We start from the raw sequence: 22,977 nt of genomic DNA on the forward strand, positions 1-22,977 counted from the left end.
ATATAATATAATATAATATAATATAATATTATCATATCATATTATTATATTATATTATATTATATTATATTATATTATATTATATTATATATATATTGAAATATATTATTATATATTCTATTAAAAATATTCCACAGGAATAAGCTCACAACATTAACAACCTGGCTTCAGGACACAACCTTGTTGCCCTCATGTTCTCATAACCTGAGAGAAATAAATGTGGCATCTGAATAAAGCAGAGAGGATTAGAGGAGAATGTGGCAATCACCACCTCATCTCCACCCCTGCTCCCAGCACTACACCACTGAGCCCTTCACATATTTTTTTCGCAAGTTTTATGAGGATTTCTTTTCTCCTGCTATGACAAACCCAGCCTCTAGAAAAGCACATTTTCCACTCAGGACTCCACCCCACATCTTCCACACATCCCCAGGCTATTCCAGCTCCAGCAGCTCCAAAGAGCAAAGCCCTTTGTACCTCCTACTTCAGCAAGGTGCTGGAAGTGTCAGATATATTTAAGAGCATGAAGCATTCAGATACTATGGAAACGAGGGCAAGAGAAAAACCAAAAATAGATGGAAGACGCAAGCTGTTGTAAGGTCTGGAAAAGCCTTGCTGAGGGAGGCTGTGCTTGCTGCAGCTGATTGCAGAGTGGGATCCATTTAGAGCTTGAGCATAAAATATCCTCTCTCCACTCTTTCTGTAGTTTGTCATTTTTCTCTGCCACAGGGAAAGGGATATTCTTTAACTTCCCCTCTATTTAACAGGCCTCCTAATTAGCAGTTCCTTTGAATGATTCATATTCTAGTGTGCCCTTCCCATGACCTGGAGTAGACTGCTGCCTGAGTGCTGCTGTAGAGCAGGAGTGTTTGGGAACACACCATGAGGAAAAACCACCACAGAGCATTCTCCTAAAAGGGAAATCCAACAGCAACCTGCAGAGAAGGGTGTCTTGTTAATTAGCCAATCCCAGAATCACTGGGTTGGGAGAGACCTCCAAGATCAAATCCAACCCAGCCTCAACCCCTCAGCTGAACCCTGGCACCCAGTGCCACATCCAGGCTTTGTTAAACACACCCAGGGATGGGGACTGCACCACCTGCCCAGGCAGCCATTCCAGAACTTTACCACCCTTTCTGTAAAAAACCTTCTCCTAATATCCAACCTGTATTTATTTCCCAATATCCAACCTGTATTTCCCTTGGTGCAGCTTGAGGCTGTGTGCTCTGGTTCTGTCAGTGCTGCTGCAGACAGAGCCCAGCCCCAGCTGAGCACAGGCACCTTTCAGGAGCTGTAGAGAGCAATGAGGGCACCCCTGAGTCTCCTTTTCTCCAGGCTGAGCACCCCCAGCTCCCTCAGCCATTCCTCAAATGTATTTTGAGGATTTCTGATTTCCAATCAGGTGAAATGTATGGATTAAATGACCAATCAAGTCCAGCTGTATTGATCAGTGTATAAAAGAAGTGGTTCCAAGTAAAGACAACACATTTTAAGCCACTCAGCTTTCTGATGATTGTGTCATTTCTTATTAAACAGTGACAAAAGGCTGCCTGTGTCACTGTGGGGACACCACACAGCCCCACATGCTGCTGGTTCTGGGTTTCCCAAGGAGAATCCCTCAGGGTTCTGATGCTGAACTCAGCACCAGGGCGAGTGCACATCCAGCTCTCCCCTTCTGCCACTCCACACCTCGGACAAACTCAGGGAACAGATCTCTTGCAATGCTGATTATAATTGGAATAAATAGTTCAGTGTTCAAACAGGCATTGGGTAAGGACAGAGGCACAACAATCTCCACGAGCACACAGTGCTGCCTGCTGAGGTAACCAGTTTTTCACAGTACCAAAGCTGTTTTGCATAGAATCTTTAATTGCTTCACATGAGCACAAACCTTCGGAATAAACAGGAATTTGCTCACCTCAAGGTGCTGGAATCATGCTTGGAGTGTGTAAATGTTTTCTGTCATACTATTTTGACTAGACAGGATGAAGCTTTTAAATACATAGATTTTCTCCCGTTTTGTAGAGGTGTCTATTCCTCCAAATAATGCAAGGAAATTCCATTTTTGTGAGCAAATAGTTCTCTGACAAATCTATCCATCAATCCTATTCACTTGGTTTATTTTCCAAGGGAAAAAGGGACAAACAAATAAAAAAAAAACCCCAAAGTTAAAATACTTAAATATTATTACATTTACAGTCCTAAAATATGTAAATCAACTGCATTGAATTTTCTATTAGCTTTTAAATATTCACCTCAATATACATTTGTTCTTCAGGGCACACAAGAGATAAATAATTGAGTTAACATTGCTAGATAAATCAAATCATTTTCCTGAGCTGCAAATAATCCAGAATATAACCTTGGAGTTGCTATGCAGTAACTACAAATAGAAACTAAACAGATTAAAGTGAGCAAGCAGGAGTCTACACTCAAAAATTCTGCCCAATTTTCTGAGACATCCAGGAGCAGCCCCAGCATTTCAGATTGGTGAGTCAAGACCAAATAAAATGTAAAACCCAATTTAAACATGGGGTTTAAGGAGCAGCCTGGGATTTGAGCTTGGGCCATGAACAATGTAAGAGCATGAGATTTAAAACAAACAAAACACCCTCAAAACCAAGCCCCACAGCAATTTTGGGTATAGCTGTGGTTTTGAATGTCTGAATAGATTGTGGAGACTTCCAGCCACAGACAGTGAGACCTAATTCCATTCTGGCTTCAGGATTTTCTCTGCACTGAGTAGAGGAGTGGAGTTCATATTGCACAGCATTACTTCTCTCCCAACAATAAACCAACCCCTCTCATGTGGGAGATGAACTACAATAATCCAAATTACTCCCAAACAATTCCCAATAGTGCCCATGCAGGTGGAAGTGGACAAAAGGAATTAACAGCTTCAGTTAAAACCTGCTGGAAAACCAAATTTTTTTTTGTGAGCTGCAGACTCTGACAGCAGCAGGACAACAGGTGAAGTCAGATAAATAGCAAAGAAAATGGATTTCTGGCTAGGAATAGCAACTGCCAGCCACTTGTGTGTGGATGTGGATAAAATCCTTTCCATGCTCTGCCTTACAGGCCAGGCAAACTCCTCAACAAAAAAGGATATGTAAAAATAAGGGCAACAAGAATCAGCTACACAGAGCTCTTCTGCAATGTCGTGGAGAACTTTTATTTTATCACAACACCTGTTGGATTTCTGCCTTTGTGTTGGTGACTGAATTGATCAGTTATGCTGCAGTGCAGATCAGCTCCAGGAGCTCCTTGCAAGCTTCTCTCTTGACTTACCAAGGAAACAAAAATGTGGGAACTAAATTTAATTCCAGGATGGGCACACTGCTCCAGCTATGAGGAAATTGGGATTTAAACTCAATCCCAGGATGGGCACTCTGCTCCAGCCATGAGGAAATTGGGATTTAAATTCAGTCCCAGGATGGGCACTCTGCTCCAGCTATAAGGAAGTTGGGATTTGACTATCTCAGATTTGAGCATTTATGTTTCAGTGCACATGTACTTGGATCAAAAGCAAAAACTCTTTGATCTGTTGTAAAAACTACTTTTTATGGCAGCCAGGGAGAGAGATAGAAAAGGATTGCAGGACAAACTAATATTGTGTGGGAGAGAGCAATGAACCATCCCAACTGCCCCTCAGGTTTATGAACTCTCCTCATTATTTTGTTTTTAGGTTGTTTCCACTGGGTTCTGGCACTGCATCAGGAGTGTTAACAGTTCACTGCTGACACCACACAGAGCTAAAAGTGTTTTCTTTGTGCTAAACACACTGGGTGGAAGTTTTTCACTGTGAACTTTGAGTTTCTCACCTGGAAGACTGAAGGCTGGCAGCTTCCACAGCAAGGAACAAGCTCCAGGTCTGTTCTGTTCACTCTTGCCCATTAATGCCAAATTTTACACACATCAACTCAAGCTGCAGCAGCATTGCTGATATTAATTTTCTATTTTTCTCAGCAAAGTAATCATTGAGACTAGTGAAATAATCTGCTAGACTGGAGGGAACAGCACCTCCTTCAGTGTAACACACCAGAAATTGATGCTGCAGCCGGAGGACTCAAACTACTCTCAAATATTCAGAACCTACAGAGTTCTTCACTGCACCATGTGTGTTCTAAACCCACCCAGCCCAGGGCCTGCAGCTCCCCAGGGCACAGCAGATGCAGTCTCTATGGGCAGAGCATAAAAACCAGTGGAAAACAATCAAGGCTTGCCTTGCAGCCACTCCAGCAACTTCTGAAGTCATTATAAATTCATTTGGCAGAGGAATGCCACGAGCACCTCAGGCATGCAGAGAGACACATTTCAGATGAGCACTCAGAAGATGAGGAAAAGGCAGAGAGACACATTTCAGATGAGCACTCAGAAGATGAGGAAAAGGCAGATTTCCCTGGGTGGCTGATGGTTCTGGAGTGCTTGGCACCATGCTGGCACCATGGTGAGCCACTGACACCAGCAGCCTTTCCTGGAAAACACAAGATCCTTTAAAGAACAAATTGCTACATATTTAAAGTAGCAAAAAAGACAAATCATGGGATAAGAATACTCCAAGAAGGAGATTAAAATAAACAAAGGAAGATGGAAATCATGGCTTTGGTGCCCATCCAAAGGACAGTGGCCACAACAATCCCTTTTTTAACCAGCAGACAGGAATCCACAGCTGGAATTTTCCTTGCATTCCAAAGAAAAAAGGTCCACCTCAATTCAAAAATAGCTTTTCAGCCTAAGATATGCTGCTTTAATTACAAGTAGTAGCTTAAATTTATAAAAAAATGTCACTGTGGCATGTGAAGAGACCTCAGGTACACAGAAGAGGTTACAGAAAAGGACTCAAAACTTGCTGGGTGGCAGGACAGTGCTCAGGGTTATCTTCTAGATCTACAACTAGCTTAGGGCTTGTAATATTTCAATAAAATTTCCATGTCTGAGCTGCTCTTCTCTTGTTATCAACAAAACCAGCTTGTGTAAGTACATGGAGCAGCACAGAACATGATCCTGCAGCAGCTGGAGAAGGGAACACCCCACAAAAATCAAGCAAGAGTTTAGCACAGAGTGGTGACAGCTGTGAACTGTTCAAGGAGCAAAAACCTCCAGAGAAATCATATACGCAGCAAAATGCATCCTGCAAGAGAGACAGGACAGAACCTGTTCCTGGCAGAACCCTGATGCCAGAAACCCATCTTAAATCTTTCCTCATCCTGTAAAAACACTCAAGATCCCCCTAAAAGGGGCAGAGTTTGAATAAAATGCAAGAAGGTGCTTGCTGCAGACACTGCTTGCTCAGCACAACTCCCTGAAGCCAGGCAGTGAACTCAAGGAAGAGGTGCCATAAGGAAACATGCTAATTGCATTCTCTTTAATTTGCATGTGCACTTTTTGGGTTTGTTTTTTTTTTTCTTTTTAAAAACTGCTCCAAGTCCTTGTTTGCTGGGCAGAGATGCTGTAGTTTCAGTTTCCAGGTTGGCTGTGTGACAGTGTCCATGAAGGTGCTGGACTTTGGGTGACACTCAAGAGAAGCTGCTCAAAAATCAAAACTGCAGGAATTGCTGAAGTCTCTCAGCCTCTCCCTCACCAAAACGCAAAGGAAAAACCAGACATGGTGCAAGTCAGGGGAAGAAGGTGAAGAAAAGCACTTCAGAGGTGCACAGGAGTTAAAATTTCATTTTCTTTATGCCTTCCTCCCCTCTGTACAGTAGCAAAGAGGAGACAAAGGGAAAGGAGCAGCAGGGCTCAGTGGAAGGCAGAAGGTTCCCAATGGGCTCACCGATGGCTCAGTGCTGCTGGGTGGGGGACTTGGTGCTTCACTGCTGCTTGGTTTTAAGGGATAATCTCTGTATCAACTTGTAAAGGAGACCAAAGTGCTGCAAACAGAAGGGAAAAAAAGTCACCATGACAGTTCTGAACACACAGCTTGGCAGAAGGCTTAAAACAATAGCAGTAAATGCAGTGCCTTGTTTGCATCAACCACTCATCCTGGAGATGGAGTGGGACTTGATGGATGAGGAATTATGACAAGGAAGCCAAGTTATACAGAAAATGATGGCTTACAGAAGTGCTTGTGCAGGTCTGTACCACCTCATTGTGAAGCTGTGTTAAAGATTTTTGAAATTTTTATTTTTAATGCAATTCTGTTCCTTCTGAAGGCGAGGAGATTTCAACACATGCAGGTTCCTGGTCTCTATAGAAACACTGCTGCCAGCAGATCCAGGAAGGTAAAAATGAACCAGGCAAACAGAGATTCCAGAAAGTCACAATTCTTTAACTGGATCCTCTCTTTCCCCAGTGACTTAGAAATTTACTTAATTCCTCTTTTGATTTTGCTGGGGTTGATTGTATTTTGATTTGATATTTGACAGATGTAATAAGACCCAGGCTTCAAATAATTTCAAATTCAAATAACAGAACTAATAAAGATTGCTAATAGAAATCAAAGTATGTTTTAAATGCTTGTGGTTTCCCTAAACAAATAATAGACACACAAAGTGATCAAAATTGAGAGTGACCTAAAAAGCTTTCCTTTCATGAACCCAGGCAGGAACAAAGCCTTGCTCACACTGTCTTGGTTAACACTGACACAAAAATTACATTTAATTTGGCTGTATTATTTCTGGTTTCATTGAAAAAAGAAAGCAGAACTCTGAAGATGCATTTCTAAGCTGTATCCCAAGTTCAGATATTTCCTAATAGTACAAGCTACAAATCTTTAAATTACCAAGGTAAAATTTGTTGTAAATTTTCAGTTTGGAGCCAAAATAGGTTAACAAGTGAGTTATGCATGTCCTTGAGTACAAGAAACAGCTCTAAAAACCAGGTTTGCATTAGAATGGCAAGAGATTGCCTACAGCACAGGTAAGTGGCATTATTATTCCAGCTTTAGTGCTGGCACTGTGTGAATTTCTGGAACTAACTTGTTTTAGAAGGAAAATAATCCATCAGTGTCTCTTACCTGGACTGCAACATAGGCAACACCAAGGTAGGCTGCAATGCAGACAGCCAGGAGCAGGTCAAAGATTGCTGGCTTGACCCTGGAATAAGGAAAAGGGAACATGAAATTGCTGCAGCAGTTCCTGCCAGGGGCTGAGACAACAGCACAGCCTGCCCAAAGGAATTCCATACCTGTATGCATTCATCACCTGCTTCAGCTGGTCATAGAAAACAAACTCAGGGTCCCTGTGCAAAGGAGAAATTTTTCAGATTTTGCTGCATTTCTTGACCCTGCAGTCAGGACAGCTCAGAGCTGTTCCCAAGTTCATCCAACCAGGCAAGCATGACCACCCCCCACACTGGTTTTGAGCTGGTTTTAGTTATCAGGACTTTGTTTTCCTGCTCTCAGAAGCCCCAGGACACAATTCAGAACTCATGCTGGTGCTCAGCTGTCTCCAAAGAGGCTGAACATGAAAGATTCCTCCCTCTGTTCACCAAAACAGCTTCAGCCTGAGCAGGTTCAGCAGGATGGAAGCTGCCTTTTTGTAATTAACCAAAAATTAACCTTCTCCAGCTCTCAGAGTGGGAATAGTGGAACCAAAACAGTTTAAAACCAAGCTTTTCAGACAGAGGGAGCTGCTGTGCCTTGTTCCTGTGCTGTGAGGAATCACAAGCAGCTTTCTCTGGGAGAACACCAAGCATGAACCAAAACTGACAGGAGAGCAGAAAAGACCAAAGCTGCATGTCAAGAAACCAGGAAAGCTTGCAGCTCAGAGACAAAATTCTGTCCAGGGGGAAGCCAGTTTGCATGTCCTGGCTGGTTTTTCATGTCTTTTCTCACCGTTTGTCTGCCTTCACATGGTGCTGCTTGACATCCTTCAGGTAACGTCCCATGTAATATTCTAAGGTGTTGAGGAAGGTGCTGTCCTTATCAATCAGCTGGGCAGCCCTGGGCTGGCTGCTCAGCCAGTCCATCACTGATTCCAGCTGCTCCTGCTGGATTTCCTGCAAAAAAATACCACCAGAGAAAGGGAGTCAATCACACATCAGCGCTTTCTCCCAGAATCTAGGTTACAAAAATAATGCACTGTGCTTACCATCTGATCTGTGAAGATCTGCATATCTGCAGGTGCTCCCTGCAAGGGAAAATGGAAAAAAGAAATAACCCAGGTTGTTGTTGAGCTTGCCTGGGAAGGACAAGTCTGGCCAGCACTGCCACAGTGAGCACCTCTTACCTTTTCTGTTAGATTGTAGATGACCCTTGTCAAAGCCTCAGCAATGATCTGAGTATTCCTGGTCAGTGCTTTAGTGTCTATTCGTGCCCTAAAGCAGAAGAGGGAATCATGAACCTGTCAATGGCACCAGCTTCTTCCACAAACACCCACTTTTCACTGAGCCTGAACCCAGAGCCCAACTCCACCATTTTCCAGCTACACCCTGACCACCAGAACAGCACAAACAGTTGTGAGGCCAGGTTTTTGGGCTGGATTTGGAGCCCCTCACCTCCTGTCCATGATGCTGTTGCGCAGGCTGTCCCTGTGGCTCTCCAGGTGGGAGATGGTGAACGCGGGCAGGCGCCGGATGGCGAAGCGCTCGTGCTCCCACGCCAGCATGTCCTCTGCCAGGTTGATCTTCTTGTGCACCATGGAGAACTTCACCTCTGGGAACTGGTTGGCAACAACCTGAGGACAAAGGGAAACCATTCAGGGTGTGGTGAAATCACATTCAGGGGTGCTGCCCCACTGCAGAGTCCCACCCTGCACTGTCCTGCCTGCCTACACTCGCTTCTGTGTGCTCCAGAACATAAGGTGCAGTTATTTATATTATTAAAGATGGATTTTCAGGGCAAAAAGAGCTGTTTTAATGTCTGTACAGACTGTGGCATGAGGATTTGTCTGCACTTCAAGTGATGCTAAATAATACATGAATTATTGCAGAGTCCCACCCTGCACTGCCCCGTCTGCCTACACCCACTTCTGTGTGCTCCAGAACATAAGGAACAGTTATTGATATTATTAAAGCTGGATTTTTAGGTCCAAAAGAGCTGTTTTAATGTCTGCACAGGGTAAAATCTGCAGATCTAGTCTGCTTCACTTGGGACTGTGGCATGAGGATTTGTCTGCACTTCAAGTGATGCTAAATAATACATGAATTATTGCAGAGTCCCACCCTGCTTTGCCCTGCCTGCCTACACCCACTCCTGTGTGCTCCACAACGTAAGGTGCAGTTATTGATATTATTAAAGCTGGTTTATTGTTGTTATTATTATTGTTATTATTATTGTTATTTTCAGGTCAAAAAGAGCTGTTTTAATGTCTGTACAGGGTAGCATTAGTAGATCTGCTTCACTTGGGACTGTGGCATGAGGATCTGTCTGTACCTCAAATCAAGTGATTCTAAATAATACATGAATTATTGCAGAGTCCCACCCTGCACTGCCCTGCCTGCCTACATCCACCTCTGTGTGCTCCAGAATGTAAGGTGCAGTTATTGATATTATTAAAGCTGGTTTATTATTATTTTCAGGTCAAAAAGAGCTGTTTTAATGTCTGTACAGGGTAGCATTTACAGATCTAGTCTGCTTCATTTGAAACTGTGGCATGAGGATCTGTCTGCACCTCAGATTGTGTAATCCCAAATAATACATGAACTATTGCAGAGTCCCACCCTGCACTGGCCTGCCTGCCTACACTCACTTCTGTGTGCTCCACAACATAAGGTGCAGTTAGTGATATTATTAAAGCTGGTTTGTTATCATTATTATTATTATTATTATTTTCAGGTCAAAAAGAGCTGTTTTAATATCTGTACAGGATAGCATTTGTAGATCTGCTTCACTTGGGACTGTGGCATGAGGATCTGTCTGCACCTCAAATCAAGTGATGCTAAACAATACATGAATTATTTAATAGCACACCTTTCTTCATATCTTCCTTCCTCTCATGGAGAGCTCTATAGCAAGTCCCAAATTCCCAGGAATTTTTCCTTACCATCTCCAGTTCTCTCAGAAATGCATGCTGCAAGGTGCCCTCCTTGGGAGGCTTTGAGACATGAAGATGAAGGCTATTGCCTCTGCCCAGGGTGTCAAGGCAGAGCACAAATGCTACATTGTCCTGCAGCAGGCTGGAATCTGGAACAGAAAAATCCAAATTTTTATTGCTACATCTTGTGCTGGGATTTCCACCTCCCTAAAAAAGCAAGGATTCTCACAGGAGAGCTGATTAATTATAAACTTTCAACACAACCAGCCCCTTACTCACCAGTGTGGTCCAAATTATCCTCCAGCCACCTCTTAGTTCCTTGATAATTAAACTTGCCACCTCCAGATGCAAAGAACAGCAAGTTATACCTGCCCATCAAAGAAGAAAAAGGTTAGCATGCTGCACTCCAAGAATTCCTGCACTCAGGAACTGGAATTGCACTCAGGAATTCCTGCACTTGGAGGTGTGGTGAAATCACAACCACAAAGGAAACTGGCCATGCCCACTTCCCACATGGCACATACTCAGGAGAAATTAAAATTGGGGAGCTCCCAGTGCTTGAGGATGGAATCTGCTCCCCACATCATCCCCTCCACGTGTCAGCTACATAGATGAAACCCCAAACAGAGCAGTTTCTCACCCAGCATGGGTCCTCCTGTAGGTGTAGAGCCGAGAGAACAGCCTGGCCAGTTCCAGCAGCACTGAGATCCCACTGCCATTGGAGTCAGCCCCGTGGGACAGCCACTGCAGGGTGAGGTGGGACAGACACAAGGTGACAAAGCTGCACTGGCTCTCAGCCATCAGAACAGCTGCAGGACAGCACTAGGCTCCACTTGTAACTGCCCCACAGCCTTAAGGCCAAGGAAAGACACAGAAACTGCCCCACAGCCTTAAGGCAGAGGGGAAAAGGACAGAAACAGAGAGTTCCAGGGAAAAAATACTCACTGGAGCCACTCCAAAGGAATCATAGTGGGCAACTATCACAACAGTGGGCAGGTCTTCTCCACCCAGCCCTGTCAGCCTTCCCTGCAGAGGAAAGAGAGAATGGTCAGTCCCCATCACCTCCTGTGTGTGTGTACAAGGACAGACTGACTTCTACATTCCTGCTGAGTCTGCTGTGGCCTCAGCTGTGAGGACTTCAGATACCTGGCTGAGACTCCCCTGATAAAATCCCAATAAAAGAAGTCACCTCATCCATCCACAACTCACCTCCACACTGGGGATGAGCCAGTCATTGATAGCTTTGCTTTGAGCCCCACTGGTCACCATCTGGAAGCCATTGGCAGTTGCTGTGTGCAGCAGAACTGAAACAAAAACACCAAAAAAAAACCCCACAATGTACACCTGGGGATGTTTCATCCCTTCCTTTCCCCTGCTAACTGAGCTTTGGAGAGAACAGCTTTAAACCATTGAAGGCCTCTCAGTTGTCACTGGTGTTTATGCAATGACACAGAATCTTGGTGCTTTTTCAGTCTGTACTAAAATCCCATTTTTTTGGCTGGTCAAAAACTTTTCCCCAGTAGTGCTAAAATTAGTCATAAGCAGCAGATAAATAAAGTCATATTATTTACATGGAAGTATCAAACTGACTTGTGGTCAGACAAAAAGTTTCAGCTTCTACCAACACACCATCATAACTTAACATTTATGTTGATTTAACCTAGTTTTGATTTCTACCTTACTTGAAACAGGGTGAAACTGAGAACTTCCTGCAACTGCATATCCAAATATAGTCAAGTATTGCTTTCTTATACTGTGCTTTTCTTCCACTGAATCTCTAAACACTTTGACAAAGACAGAATAAACACAAAGGTGACAGAACACTGGTTCATGGTGCAGACTCCTCCCAGGGGTGGGAACAGCCCTGTCTTCCTCAAAACTTGTTTCTCCTTGCTAGAACTCACCTTCTGCAGCTGAGGCAGAACCCTGTGATGCAGAAGCAGCTCGTGTTTGTTCATAGATAGACAGCAGCTCCTCATCCTCCACTGCAAAGTAGACTGGCACAATGGTTTCCATAGCAAGCATTTCTGGCTCTATCTCCATGAATTGCTGAAGATTTAAGGGAGACACAAACTTAACATCTGCTAAACACAAGAAGTATCCCTATGATATTTTATGAAAGATATTTTTGTTAAGATTTTTTCTCCTGAGAAGCCTCAGAAATGAAATGTAAACAATGATTATCTGCTGCTGTGGAGGGCAACAGGTGCATCTTTGATTGGTCTCATGTGGTTGTTTTTAATTAATGGCCAGCCACAGTCCAGCTGTCTCAGACTATCTGGTCAGTCACAAGATTTTATTATTATTTCATTATTTTCTATTCCTTGCTAGGCTTCTGATGAAATCCTTTCTTCTATTCTGTTAGTATAGTTTTGATATAATATATATAATAAAATAATAAATCAAGCCTTCTGAAACATGGAGTCAAGGTTCTCATCTCTTCCCTCATCCTGGGACCCCTGTGAACACCACCACAATTGGTGACCCTGAGTGAGGAACATTGCTTTTCCCTTTTCCTGCTGTCTCAGACACCCTGGTCAGTCACAGATTTTATTATCATTCATTTCTATTCCTTTCATGCCTTCTGACGAAATCCTTTCTTCTATTCTTTTCGTAGAGTTCCAATATATCATTTTCTTTTAATATACTATATATCATAAAATAATAGATCAGCCTTCTGAAACATGGAGTCAACATTCTCATCTCTTCCCTCATCCTGGGACCCCTGCAAACACCACCACAGAGAGGTGTCAAGAAAAAAATCAACAACCAAAGCAGAGAGAGAGAAGTTTTAAAATTAGAACACCATCTTCCAACCCTGCAGCAACCAAGCTTCCCTTCAACACACCTCCCATGGGGAAGGGAAAGAAAACTTTTTTGCTTACCCTCACCACATCCTGGGGGACAGAGGAGATGGATTTTGGCAGGATGATGACCACAGCCCCAGCTGACTGGCGCAGAGCCTTCTGGTACTGCTCGTAGGAGAAGTCCACCAGCCTCATCATGACGCAGCGGCGGCTCAGCACGTCCGCCTCCACGGTGCGCGCCTCCGTGTTGAGCACGGCGCTCCTGGTGCCTGCCAGCAGGGAAAGCAGGAGGGCACATAAGGAACTGCATCCCAACCCCCTTGATCCAGCCTGCCTCCTGCTCACAACACTCCTGGGGGCAGCCTGGTGGGCTGCAGAGAGGCCAGAAGCTGCAGAAAGATGAGTTCGCCTCCTTGTCCTTGTCAGAGATGGGGCAGAGGTGTCTGTGGGTTTTCCTGTGCAGCCACAGCCTGCCAGACCCCTTGTTCCACACCCCACAGCTTCACCTTCCAGTCTAAATCCTGCCAGACCCTCCTTGTTCCACACCCCACAGCCTCACCTTCCAGTCTAAATCTTGCCAGACCTCTTGCTCCATGTCCCACAGCTGCAACTTTCAGTCTAAATCCTACCAAACCCTCCTTGTTCCACACCCCAGAGCTGCAACTTCCAGCCTAAATCCTGCCAGACCCCTTGTTCCACACCCCACAGCTTCACTTTCCAGCCTAAGTCCTGCCAGACCCCCTTCGTTGCACACCACAGCCTCACCTTTCAGTCTAAATCTTTCCAGATCCCTTGTTCCACACCCCACACCTTCACCTTCCAGTTCTATACTCTGACAGAACCCTTGTTCCACACCCTACAACTTCACCTTCCAACCTAAATGCTGCCAGACCCCTTGTTCCACACCCCACAGCTTCACTTTCCAGTTTAAATCCTGCCAGATCCCCCTTCTTCCATACTCCACAACTTTACCTTCTAGTCTAAATCCTGCCAGACCCTCCTTGTTCCACACCCCACAGCTTCACCTTCCAGCCTAAATCCTACCAGACCTCTTGCTCCATGTCCCCAGCTGCAACTTTCCAGTCTAAATCCTACCAAACCCTCCTTGTTCCACACCCCACAGCTTCACCTTCCAGTCTAAATCCTGCCAGACTCCCCTTGTTCCACACCCCACAGCTTCATTTTCCAGCCTAAATCCTGCCTGGCCCTCCTTGTTCCACACCCCACAGCTTCACCTTCCAGCCTAAATCCTCAACACAACACTCAGCTTACCTGTCTGCTCACCTGCACTTGATAACCAACACACCTGGACACAGCCTGGCCTCTCCAGAGCCTCCCCCAGCTGGAGGATTGAGCTGCAGAAGCCCCTGATGAAGGGATAACAGCCTGCCCCATGTCACCCTGAGGACACCAGCCTGGCCCCTGTCACCTTGAGGACACCAGAGTGCCCCAGGTAACCCCAAGGAAGGTTCTGGAAGAGCAGGCTGCTCCTCAGGGCTCGCCCTCTCCTGCTCTCAGTTGCAGCAGATCAAATCCCCCACTGGAAATGCAATCCCCTGGGAGCACAGCAAGCTTGCCAGAAGCTGCTGCATTCCCCAAGGGAGGGCCAAAAGGACATCTTGTGAAATTAGAGAGGGTCAAACCCACCCTATAATTTATAATTCAATTTATTCTTCTATAATTCTGGCACCTCCACTGGAGAGCTCATTGTTCTGGGACAGACAGCAGCATTGCTAAGAACTACATTTAAACCTGGTTTAGCTTAACTCTAACATTAGTTTGGTCACAGAAACACCTAAACAAGAAAAATCTGCATTTCCCCTGCACATTATCAGTGAGGGCCACACACCCAGGAACAGGCCAGGCACAATGTGAATTCTCCCCACAGAGCCCTGACACTAAACAAACAAATATTAACAGCACCACCACTCCAACCAGAGAAAAACAATTCAAAATGAGGATAATCCCTCCACCATTCCCACAGGAATGATGTGCACCTGAAGTTCTGCTCTCTCTGACATCTAAACAGAGCAGACACAACAGTATTCTCCTAACAGATTCATTTTCTGTAGTTTCTCTACAGAGAGCTGTGTGTAAATGTAAATCACTCATTTCCAAACCAAAGAATTCTCATTCTATCAGTATCAGAGGAAGTCCAAGCTTGTTCTTAAATTGCTCCATGAGTGACGCTGACAAAAAAACTCTTCCCTCTGCAAGAGGAGGCTGAGCAGCAACCTGTTACTTGGTATTTTTGGAAACAAAAATACAAGAATCTGGAACAACAAATGAGCTCAGTTGGTCAGAGCATGGTGCTAGTAACACCAAGGTTATGGGTTTGATCCCTCTGTGGGTAACTCCCTTTGAGAGCTGGATTTCTCGCGGGTCCCTTCCAATTCAGACTGCTCTGAAATGCAGCTTTTATCCTGAAAGACATCTCAGAACACACAGGGAACAGGAACAGCAGCAGGAAGGAACAAAGGAAACAGCCCACCAAGCTAAAAGGCTCCAGGAAAAGAAACAGCAGAAAAAGTAAACTGGAACCATCTTTAAAAAATAACACCTGGCTTTTCAAGAGGTCACAAAATTGTGAGCACTTGGGTAGAGGGGACATTCAGGCAGGCAATGTGAAAGGCAGCTGAATCAGATCCCTGCTAAGGCTGTCAGCAAACAGCTCCCAGCACCTGAGCAAAGAGAGTCCTACCCCCATGCAGGGCCTGCCCTGGAGCTCCTGAGGCTGTCAGAGCCCTCAAGGTGTGGACACCTTCTGAGAAACTGTGATGGAAGAACCCAGAATTAATTTCATTTATTTAGAAGCCAGCAGAAGCATGAAGTGTTTAAGAAGTACACAGGCACAGCTGCAATTCATATCTCGTATATTTGAACTTATTAAGGTCTGAAAGAATGAGAGGTGGTGTCTCATGGACAGCACACATTAAAAGTGAGGCTGTTAATTGTTAAATCTACAGGAAGAGTCATTCACAAACAGAACACGTGCCCTGGCCTGGAATAAAATCTTTACAGAAGATCCAGAAACAACCTTTGGTTCTGGGTTTGTGGGCACACAGGGGAGGAGGCTGAGGGCTGCAGCACCTCAAGGACTCCAGAACAGGGCGTGTCTCTGACCCAGAGAAAGGTGTTGCACAACCAGCACGCTGCAAGTGAGAGAACAGAGGAAGTAAAGGTCAGCTGTAACACAGGGGGGGACTGGCTCTGAAATGGAGCCACTGGAGCAACACAGAGCTGAGGATGAGGAGGATGAAGAGCAAAGAGGAACTACCTGTCAATAAAAGACTCAAAGGCAAAAGGAGAAAGCTGAGCTCACACCCGAGTTTACCACAATGCAGGAGCCCAGAACACAGAGCCCACAGACCGGGGCTCCTTGGCTACCTCTGGGTCACCTCCATGGAGCTCCAGCCCCTCTCCCGCTCGTACCGAGCCCGGGCAGTGAGACCCGGGCAGCGGGGCCCTCTGGGCACTGAGACCCGGCCGGACCCGGGGCCCGCTGGGCTGTGAGACCCGGCCGGACCCGGGGCCCTCTGGCCACTGAGACCCGGCCGGACCCGGGGCCCTCTGGGCACTGAGACCCGGCCGGACCCGGGGCCCTCCCGCGGCCTCTCCGCGCCTGGGCCCGGCCGCTGTCGCCTCCCAAACCCCCCGAGCCCTCCCCTAGGCCGGGCCGCCCTACCCTGGGTTCTCCCCGGGCTCGCGGTTCCCTTCCCACGGCCCCACCAGCCCTGAGGGAGCCGCTGCCGGCAGCACCGGGCCCGGCCGGGCCGAGCCGTTCCTCACCGTAGGGCTGCCCGCCCAGCTCATACTGCTGCATGCGGTAGACCGTGAACTCGTGCGCGGCCTCGGCGGCAGGCGGCGGCCCCAGCAGCAGGAGCACGGCGGGCACGAAGAGCAAGACGCTGATCGGGAGGCATGAGGCCTTGAGCACCGACTCCAGCACCTCGCCCGCCTCCTCCAGCATCGCCGCGGCCCCGGCCCGCACTGCGGCCTGCTCGGCACGCACGGCGCGCCCCGCGCCGCGCACCGGGACCCGTAGTTCGTTCGCCGCCGCGAGGGGCGCTGGGAGTTGTAGTCGCGGTAGCTCCGTGCGGGCCGCGGTGCCGCCACGGCTTGGCCTGCAGGGGGCGCCCTCATCCCGGCCTGGAGCTCCCGAGCGCCCCCCAGCGGATGGGATGGGATAATGGGATTAAATGGGATCCATGGGGTGGGATCCATGGGATGGGATCCATGGGATGGGTGGGATGGGATGGGATAATGGGATGAAATGGGATCCGTGGGATGGGATGTGATCCATGGGATGGGATGGAATGGGATCCATTAGATGGGATCCATGGGATGGGATTAATGGGATGGGGCAGGATCTATAGGATGGGATGGGATACATAGAATGGGATAGGATCCATGGGATGGGATGGGATCCATGGGATGGGATGGGATCCATGGGATGGGATGAACAGGATGGAGCGGGATGGGATGAATGGGACAGGACAGGATACGATGGGGTGAACAGGACCTGTTGCCTCCTGAGCAGGGCAATCCCCCTGTCCCAAGAACAGGAGGGCAGCTCCAGCTGTCCCCAGACTACAAAAACATCCCCAGGCAGTACCTGACCTCCAGAGGAAAAAAATCAAAGCAAATCACCCCAAGGCTTTCTGATCACCCTGATTTATTAATGCAAAACAAATGAGCTGCACTCTCAGCTCCTGCAGAGGGGCTGGGCCAGCACTGTGAGTCCCCAGTGCTTCTGTGTCCTTCTGGCACCGTGAGAGGAGGCATTTGGGTGCTGCTCTGGTTATTCCCCACATGGGAGAACAGAAGAGCAGGGATCTGAGGCACAAACTGGCTGTGTCTTCAGGCCCAGGATGGCACCAAGCTCCCCAGTCCCTCCTTGTGTCCATGCCAGTGCCAGCCCTGTCACTGCAGCTCCGTCACAGCATTTGTCCTGGCTCAGTGCCCAGTCTGCACCCTGGGGAGAGTCTGGGCTGTGGCTGCAGCTCTCTGCCATCCTCAGGTTGGGCAGGACATCAAGCTTGCATTCCTTCCCAGCAGCTATGCCCATCACTGAAGACCCAAAGGGATTCCAAAGTCTTGGAAGGGCCACCCGGTTGGGAAAATCCACCCTATGGGGCAAAACATCCTCAGGTGTGCAGCTACAGCACCTCTGCACACCCAAAGCTTACACAGAGAACCTGAGCACTGCAGCTGTCCCAGCACAGCATCCATCCCAAAATGTCCCTGTGTCTTTCACTCAATTCAAGGAGCAATTCCTGTCCCTGTGCTGCATCAGTCTGATGGTGCAGTTCACAACTGCTCAGCCTTGCTACAGCCCTGCCAGGCCAGGAGCAGCCCCATGAGCTCCTGGGGGCTGTCTGGCACCTCTTTTCCCCTCACAGGCTGGGCAGATTGCTCATCATGCTGGAGTTGCTGGACAGAGGCGCCCTGGGCCGAGCGCTCTTGGCCGTGGGGCCTCGGAAGCTGTCGCGGCAGCGCAGGGAGCTCTCCGTGGAGGAACCAGAGTTGATGTCCGAGATGGCCACGCAGCTGCCAGGCCTGCAGAGCCCAGCCCTGACACAGCAGCAGCACAGCAGGTTGCCCACGGCCCGGCGAACCTCCACGCTGCGCAGCGAGTAAATGACGGGGTTGACCCCCGAGTTGAGCAGCGCCAGAGCCAGGGTCCAGTCCAGGCTGCGCAGGTGGTTGCAGGCCCCGGTGTCACAGAACACATCCAAGAGCAGCAGCACAAAGAGAGGGCTCCAGCACACGATGAAAGCCCCCAGGATCATCAGCACCGTCTTCAGCAAGCGCAGCGAGCGCCGGCGGCCATTCCGCGAGCAGCTTTGCCTGGAGCTGGCCTGCACCAGCAGGAAGATGGAGATGTAGATCCCGATGATCCCCAGGAGGATCACGCTGAACATCACCACGGAGAACAGGATATAATTCTTGGAGTAGAGCGGCAGGAGCACGGAGCAGGCCTGGAAATCACAGAGGCAGTTCCACCCCAGCATGGGCAGCAGGCCGATGGCGAGGGCCAGCAGCCAGCAGGCCGCGATGAGGCCGCGCAGCCGCAGCGTCTTGCTGGCCTCGCTCTCCGCGATGGGCCTCACCATGGCGCCGTAGCGCTCCACCGCCGTCACCAGCAGGCTGAAGGTGGAGGCCGCCAAGGCCACGAAGAGGATGCCCTCCCTGAGGAACCAGAGCTGAGGGGACAGCTGGAAGGTCTTGCTGCCCGACAGGCAGAGGTTGCAGAGGTAGGCAATGCCCGCCAGGAGGTCGCTGAGGGTGATGCTGGCGATGCAGGAGTAGACCCAGCGGCGGCCCCGCAGGCAGCGCAGCACGGCCAGCAGCACCAGCAGGTTCTCCACGATGATGAGGCAGCTGATGACGGCGAAGGCCGTGCGCAGAGGCCCCATGCCCTCGTCGGCGGAGTGGCGCTTGCTGAGCTTGCCCGAGAAGTTGTAGTGCTGCAGGATGATGTTGATGTTCCCGGCGGCGGCCAGCTGCAGGCAGGAGGCTTTGGGGGTGAGCAGGTGAGCAGAGTCCAGGGGAAGGAGGAGGGAGCGATTCACCAGCCAGCCCAGCACTGGAGCAGCCATCTTCTGAGCCTGGGTCTGCACTCAGTGGGTGCTCGATGCAGGAAGGGTCAGGTGAGTCTTGGGGCAGAGCAGATCCTCTGTTGGAGGGCTGCAGCCAGCCCTGCTCAGCAGAGGGGAGAGTCAGAGCCCTGTCTGCCAGCACTGCAGCACTGAAAGAGCAAGGGGAGAGGAGGGTGAGGTGTTTTGTAAGTCCACCCATGAGCATGGGCTTCCTGTTGTTTAATAAAATTTCCTGTTGTGACTGCCACTATTGACATCTCTTCTAACAACTGTCATCATTTCTTGGTAAGGGTCTGGTTATTCTGAGCTTTGCTGTGGTTGTGAAGGTGTGACATGGGTGAAGAAACGTGCCAGGGTTGGAGCAAGCTGTGTCAAACAGGGACAACGCCTTGATGGGTGGGGTCTGGGAGCCTGAACAGATCCCAGTGCTGGTAAGAGCACCCCGACAGCTCGAGACACAAAGTGCTTTGCTTGCAGAGCCTGGCAGAGAGCCACTGCCTGTTCCTCAGCTGCCCTGTGCTCAGATCATCCCTCTTCCCTCTTCAGGAGGAAGATCCATGCTGTCACTCCATGGGCCCAGCTCCTGCCACTCTCTCAGAACACATCCAGGCACATCCATCCTGTCTGTGCAGCTCCTGGCACCTGTGGGGTGCCTCCACTCCAAAGCAATCCAGCAGCTCCAAGCTGAGCACGTGCCCTGACACTGCAACTACACCTTCAACTCACCAAGCACCTGCTAGGGATGGGTGAGGATCCTCCCACAGGCAGGGAAGGAGGCAAAAAGCTGCTGCTTCCCACCTTTGAAGAGGCACAAGGTGCTGAGAGCAGAACCAAGGAACCAGAGCATGGCTCAAATGTTCATTTCCAGCATTGGCCTAATTCCTTATATTTGCAAAACTCAATAGAAGAGCCTTGGAACGTGCTGCTCCCAACTGTGGATGTGAATTTGCCTTTGCACTCACCTGCCATGCCTTGTGGGAGGCTCTTGCTGCCCCAGGGAGGTTCAGCAATGCTCTCCAGCTCCTCATCTGAGGCCCAGCACGGTGCAGGTAGTGGGGACAGCTCCTCGTGCAAAATAAGTGAAGCTTCTACCTACCAAAGTAAAAAAGGGGAAGTTACACCATCAACCACATTTCTGTGCAGGGTGGACCCCACCCAAATCAGCTGCAGAGTGGCAGAGATGAAAGAAAAGCAGAGCACCCTTTAACTCAGGGTCTCAGAGTCCTTGGGCTCTCACTCCAGACTGCCAGGGAGCCATGGAAATGTCACCAAGATGAGAGGAAAGAGCAGGGAGCTGTCCAGGGAGCCCATGGACTGATCCCAGCCTGGATGGCAGCTCAGACAAGAGGAAAATGCAAAGGTGGCTCCTGCCGAAAGCCACATGCAAGCAAGAGTGGTTCTCATCAAAAGCTGAGGGCTCCATCCTCCACCCTCACCCTTTCAGCTGAGGCTTTGGCCTTTCCTATCAGCAGAGTGGAAAGAAAGTCACACTGATAAGGTCAGCAGACGACCCCAGATTGAAGGGGAGGAAATCAGCAGGAAGGCCGAGCCACGAGTGCAGGGCTGCACGTTCAGCACCAGGAGATTCTCCCCAAATTCAGCACCCCCAAATTCTCCCCAAATCTGGAATCCAAAGGGTCAGTGAGACCCCGGCACATCACCCCTGAGAGCTTTGCTTTTTCCTCAGGGGGAACCTCCAGCTCATGGGTCTGTTCAGGACAGAGCTGGTGGAATGTGGGAAGTGGATTTGTAGGGAGTTTTTAGGGTTTGGTTTAAGGAAATGGATTTGTCGAGTTTTAGGGCTTGATAGAAAGTTCTGGGTCTCTGGGTCTGGGTCAGGAAAAGGGCATTGTCCAACAGTGGGATGTTCCTGGGGCTCTAAGTAGCTTCTCCAAGAGCTGGCAATGTTTGAGTCTCAGGGATTCCTGAGAGATCTGTGGAGAGGATGGGACTGGGGCAGACAAACTCTTCTGCCCGAGGCAGGTGAGCTGCTGGGAGAGCTTGACCCCCTCACCCTTGGTGTTCTGCTTCTCTGGACCAGCAAAACAAAGAAAAATCTTCCTAAAAAATGCCCTTTCCACAAACACATCCAAGGCAAGTTGTCCCCAGCTCATGACTGAGGATTAATGGGGTCTGAGCCCCCACATGAAGAAGAATTCCTGCTCTGTCTCATCCCCATTGCTCTCTGCAGCCACAGCCTGAGCTGGATCTTGGCCTTTCTCCCCTGCTGACATCCCAGTTCAGATGTTCTTTCTTTGAAGCCAAGTGGGGCAGAGGAGGAACACCCCCTCCTGCGACATTTCTCGTATTTTCCCTTCAGATCAGAGCCAGAATCTGCCTGAAACTGCTTGACACTGCCAGAAACTGTCTGAAACTGCCTGGTGGCTCCTTGTGCTGGGCTGGGAAGGGTCAGGGGACACACAGGGGACACCTGAAGCCCTCTGGACCTCTCCAGCTCCGTGCCTAAAGCAGGTATTGATGGATGAGGCACCTCAGCATCCCTGGCACCCTCCAGAAGTCAACAGGAAAGCCAAAACACCTTGGCCTCAGAGAGAGGAGCTTGTCTGCGCTCAGAGAGGAGCAGGAGAGCAGCTCAGCTCCCTGTGCCCATGGCCTGTCCCTCCTGTCCTGGGGCTGCTGCTCCCAGGAAGGTTTCCACCCACAGATTGTGGGGCAGCCACAAGTAACTGCCGGGCAAAAAGAGCAAATTACAAACACAAGATAAAATATCGATGATTCCTCTTGAGGTTTTCCTGCTGTGCTGCTGCACAGTCCTGATTAAAGCTCGTGCTTTCAGATATTAAGATTTAAAATACCAAACCATGGGTTCAGCTCTGTGGAGAGCTCAGTGTCAGGCTGCACGGCCCCAGCACAGCCCAAGGCATCCACTTGCAGGTGTTTTTGTGCTCCAGGAAGGGTGGAGCAGATTTGGTTTAAAAATGACTGAGCACTCCTGGCAGTTGGGTGGTTGCACTTCCCCGCTTTGGTCTCTTCTACTAAATGCACAGAGCATTTCCCACATCCCAGTCCCCAATCTTCTGCCCCCAGAGAGCCAAGAAGAGCCAAGAAAGCCCCTCTGATCTGGGCTGACCCAAACTCTGCAGATTTGACTTTTTACAGTGCTCAAAAACCATCCCAGGCACAGCTGTTGAGCCCTTTCATTTAAATGGGTGATGGTGAATCTCTGTAAGAAAAGAGGCTCTGCAGAGCATTTCTCAAAGGAAAACAAGGATATGAAAGACCAAATTTCAGGATTGTCTCCTCAGGACCACATTCACAACTTTAAATGGCCAAGTTTTTCTGATGATTTTTTAAAGTGGCTTTTTTCTAGAACCTTACATTTCCTCAGGGCAAAAAACATTAGAGAGAAAGTGTGGGAGAATTATGAAATCACACCTCAAAATCACTTCTAATCTTGCTTCCAGCACCCCCTGAGGCTGTGACTGTGCTGTGCCAGGCTCTATCTGCCCTGGCATTTCCACCCTGGGCTATATCACCCATCAGTGCCAGTCAGGGGGACGTGGGCACTGAGCTGGCCAGGCCAGAGATGCCCTGATTAACCCAATCAGCCCTTTGCACATGGTTTCCTGGCTGCTGGGCACAGCTGCCTGCAGGCTATAAAAGCAGCTCCTGGCTAGGGGCAAACTCAGGATT

At 48.7% G+C, this 22,977-nt stretch overlaps 2 protein-coding genes across 3 annotated transcripts; both read right to left on the reverse strand.

Annotated features, from left to right (window-relative positions):
• Positions 1–1,714: 1,714 nt before the first annotated feature.
• On the reverse strand, positions 1,715–16,719 carry NCLN (nicalin). 2 transcript variants are annotated; one of them, XM_063160956.1, is made up of 16 exons: positions 16,511–16,719; positions 12,800–12,990; positions 11,819–11,963; positions 11,124–11,218; positions 10,860–10,940; positions 10,555–10,658; positions 10,194–10,282; positions 9,924–10,063; positions 8,437–8,615; positions 8,169–8,256; positions 8,031–8,069; positions 7,775–7,938; positions 7,126–7,179; positions 6,956–7,034; positions 5,774–5,870; positions 1,715–4,474 (listed from the first exon to the last, which is right to left on the reverse strand). In XM_063160956.1, the coding sequence occupies exons 1-15, from the start codon at positions 16,689–16,691 to the stop codon at positions 5,811–5,813; spliced, it is 1,689 nt and encodes a 562-aa protein (XP_063017026.1). In that variant the 5' UTR covers positions 16,692–16,719; the 3' UTR covers positions 1,715–4,474; positions 5,774–5,810. The 2 variants fall into 2 exon arrangements, with proteins under 2 accessions (XP_063017026.1, XP_063017025.1); XM_063160955.1 differs by having other exon boundaries at positions 1,850–5,870.
• Positions 16,720–17,398: 679 nt separating this feature from the next.
• On the reverse strand, positions 17,399–19,481 carry S1PR4 (sphingosine-1-phosphate receptor 4). The gene has a single exon (XM_063160711.1). The coding sequence runs from the start codon at positions 19,321–19,323 to the stop codon at positions 18,118–18,120; it is 1,206 nt and encodes a 401-aa protein (XP_063016781.1). The 5' UTR covers positions 19,324–19,481; the 3' UTR covers positions 17,399–18,117.
• Positions 19,482–22,977: the final 3,496 nt, after the last annotated feature.

Source organism: Melospiza melodia, chromosome 7, assembly GCF_035770615.1.
Source record: "Melospiza melodia melodia isolate bMelMel2 chromosome 7, bMelMel2.pri, whole genome shotgun sequence".
In the NCBI taxonomy this organism is placed as follows: Eukaryota; Metazoa; Chordata; class Aves; order Passeriformes; family Passerellidae; genus Melospiza; species Melospiza melodia.